A 7500-nucleotide genomic window follows, 5' to 3' on the forward strand; every position below is an offset into this window, starting at 1 on the left:
ACTACATATATGTAGCAACTTCTGAACTGATTCCTGATTTTGAGTAGCACTGTGTCAGTAAGTTATGCAGTTCAGCAGTATACACTTGGCTTGATGTGTTCATATGGCTGTAGTTGCTGGTGGAGGAGTTATTTGAACTGTTAATATAAATTAGTATGCATCTATAAATGTGTGCTTTACTGTAGATTTTTTTTCAACTTTAATTTGGAATTCAGGAAACTTTGGAAGAAAGGATAGCAAATTTACTGACATTGCATTTTTTGATTGTCTTTATTTTGTGGGGGGTTTATATTTTTTCATAACTGTTTGTTTGGAGTTTGATGGGCTTTAGGAATTTGGTTAGGTGGTGAGGTTATTACTGGGGCACTTTAACATTTGGTTCCTGAAACTAGAGGCATTGGGATTCTTGGCTTTGTTTTGGCACTTGAGGGAGACTGCATAACCATTGGGGAATTGTCTCCTTGGGGGATTGTATGATGAGATGGATGTCTTCATTGAAGAAATTACCTGCTGGTATATTTTCTGGGAAGTGCTTCCTAACTGTGTTTTATATTTGCCAGGTACATTTTATGGTCCTATTTGAACTGTACGATTGCCTTTATTTAAAAAAAAAAAAAGTTTCTCATTTTAGTCTTCTGTTGGTGAATCAGTGCAGCCTTAAGAAGTTATTTCCTGTTTGTGTTGAGACTTGGGATTTTGCTTATTTTTTGGCAATTTTCTTCAGTTCTTTAGTGTAACATTTTTTTATGATGCTGGTCTTTCCACTTTTTTTTACTGTCTTTCAGGTTTTAGAATTGTTTCAGGAATATTTTATATGTTTTTCTGTGAAAACAGGTGCATGTTTTATGTTGCACAGCTGTTTTAACTTGCTTTAGTGTAGAGAATGTGTTAATATTTATGCTGTATATTTATGTTTATGCTGTTTTGTGGAAACTTGTTTGTAGTAGCTGCTGTTAGTATTGTGTAATATGTGTTGTTTTTCATTTTTGTTTTGTTTACTTGACTGTGCAGTGTCCGCTTTTTTTAGCATTTTAGGATTAAGATGTCAGGACCTGAGTTTTTGCTTTGGTGGAATATTGTGATAAATGTTTGACATAGTGGATACAGTAGTGTTAAAATCAATTCTACTCCAGCTTACATGCACAGTTTTATCAGACCGTTTTATCAGATTCCTTTCTTACAATTAAACTCTGTGTGTGTGTGTGTGTGTGTGTGTGTGTGTGTGTGTGTGTGTGTGTGTGTGTAAAATCAGTGATAACAGTTGCTAAAATACAGAGTTATAAGAAACTATTTTTCTACCTTTGAGTTGAAGAATTCTATCAGATTTTCTTCTCATTTAGGAAAGATTATTAATTGCTGCTATGGCACTTGCAAACTGCGAGTTCATGTTTGTGTGTGTTTGTCTATATATAAAATCAGTGATAACGGTTGCTAAAATACAGAGTTATAAAAAAACTATTTTTCTACCTTTGAGTTGAAGAATTCCATCAACTTTTTCTTCTTATTTAGGAAAGATTGATAATTGCTGCTATGGCACTTGCCAACTGCGAGTTCATGTTTGAGGAGACCAGAAACTATGTCAGACAAAGAAAAGCTTTTGGGAAGACTGTTGCACACTTACAGGTAAGTGGATAGGGCACTGTTACAGCAGAAATTATTAATATGCATTGATAATTATTGCATTAGGAATTACTTTGTATTCTTTTTGAAATCTAGACATTGTAAAACTACATACTAGTGCAAGAAAACGTATGCAAAATGTAGGCGTTTCTAATTAAAAAATATATATCAAACAGAATATTGTAAAATTCCCCACAAAATAATCTAGGTCTTCTAGATATGTTTTGGTGACTTACGAAGGTGCTGGTGAATTAGACGGAACACTTACATGGATAATTTGAAAACAGAAGTTTTGGTCTCCAACATCCCCAATTGTTGAAATAGGTCAGATTGAAGATAAATACTCTCAGAGAACTAGTAGGCAGTATTGCAAGTAGTTTCTGAGCTCATGTTGTACCAGGATGTTGAATTAATCCTGAAGGTTCTTTAGGTACTGCTTCTCATAACGGTTTTCTGTAAATGTATGTTAAACAGCTACTTAATGTAAGACATTGAATTTCTTTACTGTCTTGTTTCTAATGCAGATGGTGTCAGATGTTTCTAATGCAGATGGTGTCAGATGATAATGCACACATTATTCTACAGATGAACCTTTGTAAAGAATGAAAAAATGTAAGCTCCATAAAAGCAGATGTTCTTCGTGTTTCACTGTTGCAGTCATCACATTTGGGTTATCACTGCCAGGGTAGCCCTCGGCCGGCCCGAATACCAGAGGCTTAGTATTTCTGCATCGGTTGCTGTAGCTTCAGGACTGACGTCTGGTCATCAGCAGTATAAAGTAAGGCAGCCAACACATTTACATCAGTCTTTCTTGCTGAGGAGCCCGAAGCAGAAGCAGTTCGCACTAGTGCCGGTCGGCCGCTACCTGAGTTTTGTCTAACAATTTGAAGCTGATGTCTTTTAAAGCTAAGTACTCCGTTGGGATCCTTTTTTCTTGCACTAGCCAATGTCAGAAAAAGTTAATTGTCCCGCCTGTGGAAAGCAAATACCACACCGAGACTTTCATTCTTAGTGCATCATTTGTTAGGCCCAGACCACAACGTCCCCCGCTGTCGCGTCTGTGCTTTGTTCAGTGCCAGAACTGTCCATTGTCAGGCCCTTATTGTAGCTAGATATTTTCGCTTACACTCCTCTAACTCCGATATGGCTTCGGTAAGCCATCCGACAGGAGATCTTCCGAAAAAAATGTAAAGATAAAGACAAAGACTGCAGAGGTCCATACCTACCGAAGATGCTTCCATTAAGCTAGTTGTCAGTTCTCCGGTCCTCAGTGAGGTGTTTTCGCAGCCCCTGATGCCCACTTCTGTGGATTCTCAGGCCACTACCAAGACCCTTTCAGAGTCCAGTATGCTGCAAAACTCTTCTTCGACTAAGGATCCTACGGTCGTCTCTACCTTGGATGGGTCCGGAGCCGCTGAGCAGGCACCAGATTCTGAGGAAGTCATTCGCACTACCGATTCTCAAAATAAGCCATTGTCTTGTTTCACAGCTACCGTTCTTTCGAAAACTACCAGGTTTTAGGCCCAGGGTACGAACCACACGTAAGAAACTGACGACCTAATCTTAGACACCTGCTTCCTTGCTTCAGTCTCAAATGTTTAAAATGGTGGAAGACCTTATCATGCTGATCAGGTGAAGCCAAGCTACCCCCTCCAAAAAGAAAACAGATCTGTCCCTTGTAGTTTTGTCTGAACAAGTCACATGACTCTGATGTATCTGAATATGAAGACATGCAACCCCCCTCTACTTGGATTCTGATGCAGAGGATGCCATCCCTTCCGCCTATCCCCCAGAGGATTTTTCCTTTGGGGAAACCCTTCATACTTTAAAGGAGCATTTTCAGTGGGAGAGTCAGGACTACCCTCAGTCTAAAAAGAAACTCGGGGAATTCTTAGATCTTCCACAGAACAGATCCTTGGCCATCCCCCCAGTCCTGGATGTTGTGGAGGATGTTTTCCTGGAATTCGGCTTGACTTCTGACGCCCTCCCTCCTGCACCCAGAAAACCAGTCAGGTACTGTAGAGTCCCTGACTCACACAAATTTATTTTTAAAAATCCTACTGCTGACCCTCGGGTAATTTCTCAGGGGCCTAAAAGGATTAAAGCAATCTCTAAGAATCCCACCCCCACAGATAGAGATTCCCGAGCACTAGACAGATTGGGTAAAAAAGTATACACCTCTGTTACTCTTGCTGTCAGGGCACAAAATTGTGAGTTCCATATTTCAGCAACATACCCTGTAACTCCTCAAACAAAAAAATGTCTTCCTTTCCTGCTTGTGCAGAATCTAAAGAGTTACAATAATTGATGCATTTTGCAAGTCAAGTAACTAAACACACCTTGCACTGTGGTTTTGATGCCCTAGAAGCTTCTTGCAGGGCAGCAGTCACCAGATCTGTCATTAGAAGGCATACATGGCTTAAGGAACAGCCCTTGCCAGATGATGTCAAATCTAAATTGTTGGATTCCCCCTTGCACAAAGACAACCTATTTGGCACTAAGGCAGAAGAGGTCTTAAAAAAGATGGAAGAAAAAGCAAAATCTATGCAGACAGTTAAGGATTTCGTACCGGTCCAGCCACCCAGGTTCAGCAGGCATTGTCCCACCAAGCACTGGTCCTTTCCTTTTCTGACTAAGCCAGTCCAGCCCAGACCCCCCTGACAGCAGCCACAGGGAATGCAGAGATCTAAGCAGTGGACTTCCTCCACATCAAAGCCAGGGAGTTCTAAGCCACCCCCTTATGGTAAGAACTCACAATGACTCACCTCTCCCACCCCCACCCTCTGCCCACCTTCACTTACCCCTAGGAGGAAAACTCTCCTTTCACGCAAGCACCTGGGCCACCATTACCAACAACTGCTGGGTTCTCAACGTAGTGTCCCAGGGATACAGATTTTCTTTCCACACCCTTCCTACCCCAAAAGGGTTCCCAGATCTACCTACAAACCATTGGGCAGAGGTGCAAATGCAAGTCCTTTCCCTGCTCTCTATGAGGGCAGTAGAGCACATTCCTGCAGAACAGAGAGGCCAAGGTTTCTACTCCTTTTTCTGGTACCCAGAAAAGAGGGCACCTGGCGCCCCATCCTCACTCTATCCATTCTAGATACCTTCCTGGTGATCCCAAAATTCAAAATGCTCGCCCTCCAGCAGCTGCTACCTATGCTTTCCAAGGATGCTTGGATAGCCACCCTAGATCTAAAAGAGGCCTACCTCCATTTTCCTATCAGGGAATCCTATGCTAGAAATATCTCCATTTCAGGGCAGGATCTCAGCACTTTCAGTTCTTTGTGCTTTGCTTTGGCTTATCTACTGCTCCCAGAGTTTTCACAAAATGTCTGGCTCCGGCCATTGCCTTTTGCAGACAAAGGAGTCCAGATTTACCCATAGTTAGACGACTGCCTAATTCAGGCAGCCAGGAAAAGCTGCTCAAGCACTTGGCCTTTGTAAAGTCCCTACTTATCTCCCTAGGGTACACAATCAACGAAAAGAACTCCAAACAGGTGCCCACCCAAAGGATTATATTCCTGGGAGCAAGCCTGGACAGAGCATCCCAGATGCATTCCTTACACCAGAAAAGCAAAATTTCCTAACAGCCTACTTCTCTCAACTAGCCACCAGACCCCAGCTATCTGCAAGGAAGATCCTGGAAGCTCTGGGGTTTATGGCATCTTGCATATTATTCATTCCATATGCCAGACTGCATATGAGGAAACTTCAGTGGTACCTAAAAAGCCTTTGGTGTCAACACTCTCTCAAGACCTGGAGACTCTTATACCTATAATTCCTTGCCTCAGAAAAGATTTTCTTTGGTGGGCAACAGCATGCTCCCACAACAAGGGACTACCTTTCTCACCACCCCCTCCCCGCTGCCCAGACCCTCACCACATATGCATCAGACAATGCTGGGGTGCACACCTGGACAACAGGTGCATACAGGGCCGATGGAGCCCACAGCAAATCCTCTGCACATCAACCAAAAAGAGATGATGACTGTCCAGCATGCCTTAATAGCTTTCAAGCCCCTTCTCTCTCCTAATCAAAACAGACAACACCACTGTAATGTATGTGGTGCATCAATAAGTAGGGAGGGACTCACTCCTACCCTCTATGCAGGCTGGCCATGACCCTTTGGCACACAGCCTCATGCCATGCAGCTCCACCTGTTAGCACAATTCCTACAGGTTCTCTCAACTCTCTGGCAGACCAGTTAAGCAGAAATATTTTGGACCCACATGAGTGGCAGCTCAACAGAAGAACCTTCACCCTAATAACTCAGAAATGGGGCACCCCGAAGGTCGAACTCTTTGCCTCCCACACCAACTATGGGGCTCCTGACAAGTTAGGGCAAGAAAAACTGATGCAATGGCGTCGGCTGCCTTACCTTATACTACTGACAACCTGACGTCAGTCCTGAAGTGACAGCAACCGATGCAGAAATACTAAGCCTATGGTATTCAGGCCGGCTGAGGGCTACCCTGGCAGGGATAACCCAAATGTGATGATTGCAACAGAGAATCCACTCTAACGTCTACATTTATGGTAAGTGTACACAACTGTACTTTTTTGGTGGAATAAACACATGCCTGTCAAATCCACATCCTTTGCCAATAGCCATTTTCTACCACAAATCCAGCATCATTGTCTTCTTTACTATTCTGTTGCTACTGGAGCCCATTTATTTATTACATTTGATAATCAGGTAGGTGGTCTGGCCCACTGACCCTTTTCAGTCACAGCCCAACCCAAGAGGTGGCAATTGTAATCATAGAAAATATAGAATAGAGCAAATTAGAAAGCTATATAGATGGACATTTGAAAATTTTGAATTACATTAAAGTACGTATGTTTGTTTTCTGACAGTTTGCTGTACAAGAGAATTGCAGAAGAGATAATACAAAATAAAATTAATATTTAATTTTGGTCACATAGGAGTAAACGCCATATATATGAATTTACAATTATAGCAGTGAATTTTAAATTAGGTAGTGTCTGTGAGTGCAACTGTCAGTGTGGGGCAAAGCTGTTTGACATTGCTATTAAGGAGTTGTGTGGCACATTTAGCAAGTATCTTAGCCAGTATCACAAAAGCAATTTCTTTTATTTTCATTTTGCAGATATTATGTACAATTTTTTGAATATTTTTGATGCTTTTTATATCTGGTGGTAGCTCATTCCATATAGCTGTTCCCATTCTGAATATAACTTTTTCACATATTGGTAGTATAAATCTAGGTTTGTCCAGAGTGATTGAATTGTCTTGGCTTTTTCTGAGTGTAGCTATGATCTCATATCTGTAGTACTGTTTTTAATGGAAGGCAGTAACCATGTGTGAGAATTTTAAATTTGGCAGATATGTAGCTCTGCTTGTAACTGGTAGCCACTGAGCCTTTACATACAAGATACATTGGCATCTGTTTGTTCTGGCCAGTAGGGTAAATCTGTTTATTCTGTTTTAAACTAGTTGTATTCTTTGTGTATTCTTTCCAGAGTGTAATGTCAGAAGGGGAAGGATGTATTCGCTTTTAGGAATTGGAACATTTTTGGCAATAGAAATGCATGATTTCATGGATAGAAGGTGCGAGTCTGTGGCAGTTTTAGTTATGACCATACATTGTTGGACATATTATCAATACGTGTGGTGAAGTTAAGTGTTACTCGTATATATTTTTGTTCTTTAACACATGATATGACTTTGGTTTTTACGTTTGTAATAACAGAAGGGGGGATTAGGGGTACCTTTTTTGGAGTATAGAAAGTCGTAAAGATAGTGTTGGAACTATTGATTTGTAATATGTTAGAGCCAGTTGCAGAGTTGATAAAATTATGAATGGGTGTCATTTTGAAATGTTTTGAAGGAGTTGTAAGTATATCATCTCCATA

The 7500-nt window shown here is 41.2% G+C and overlaps 1 protein-coding gene across 2 annotated transcripts in view; it reads left to right on the forward strand.

Annotated features, from left to right (window-relative positions):
- ACADL (acyl-CoA dehydrogenase long chain) overlaps window positions 1-7500 on the forward strand; it is a 603582-nt gene that overhangs the window by 369591 nt on the left and 226491 nt on the right. For both annotated transcript variants that reach the window (XM_044075941.1, XM_044075942.1), the window contains exon 8: window positions 1510-1623. In XM_044075941.1, the coding sequence (XP_043931876.1) occupies window positions 1510-1623 (114 nt within the window). The remainder of the gene's footprint in view (window positions 1-1509; window positions 1624-7500) is intronic.

Source organism: Protopterus annectens, chromosome 6.part1, assembly GCF_019279795.1.
Source record: "Protopterus annectens isolate FY-2018-M chromosome 6.part1, PAN1.0, whole genome shotgun sequence".
Classification (NCBI taxonomy): Eukaryota; Metazoa; Chordata; order Ceratodontiformes; family Protopteridae; genus Protopterus; species Protopterus annectens.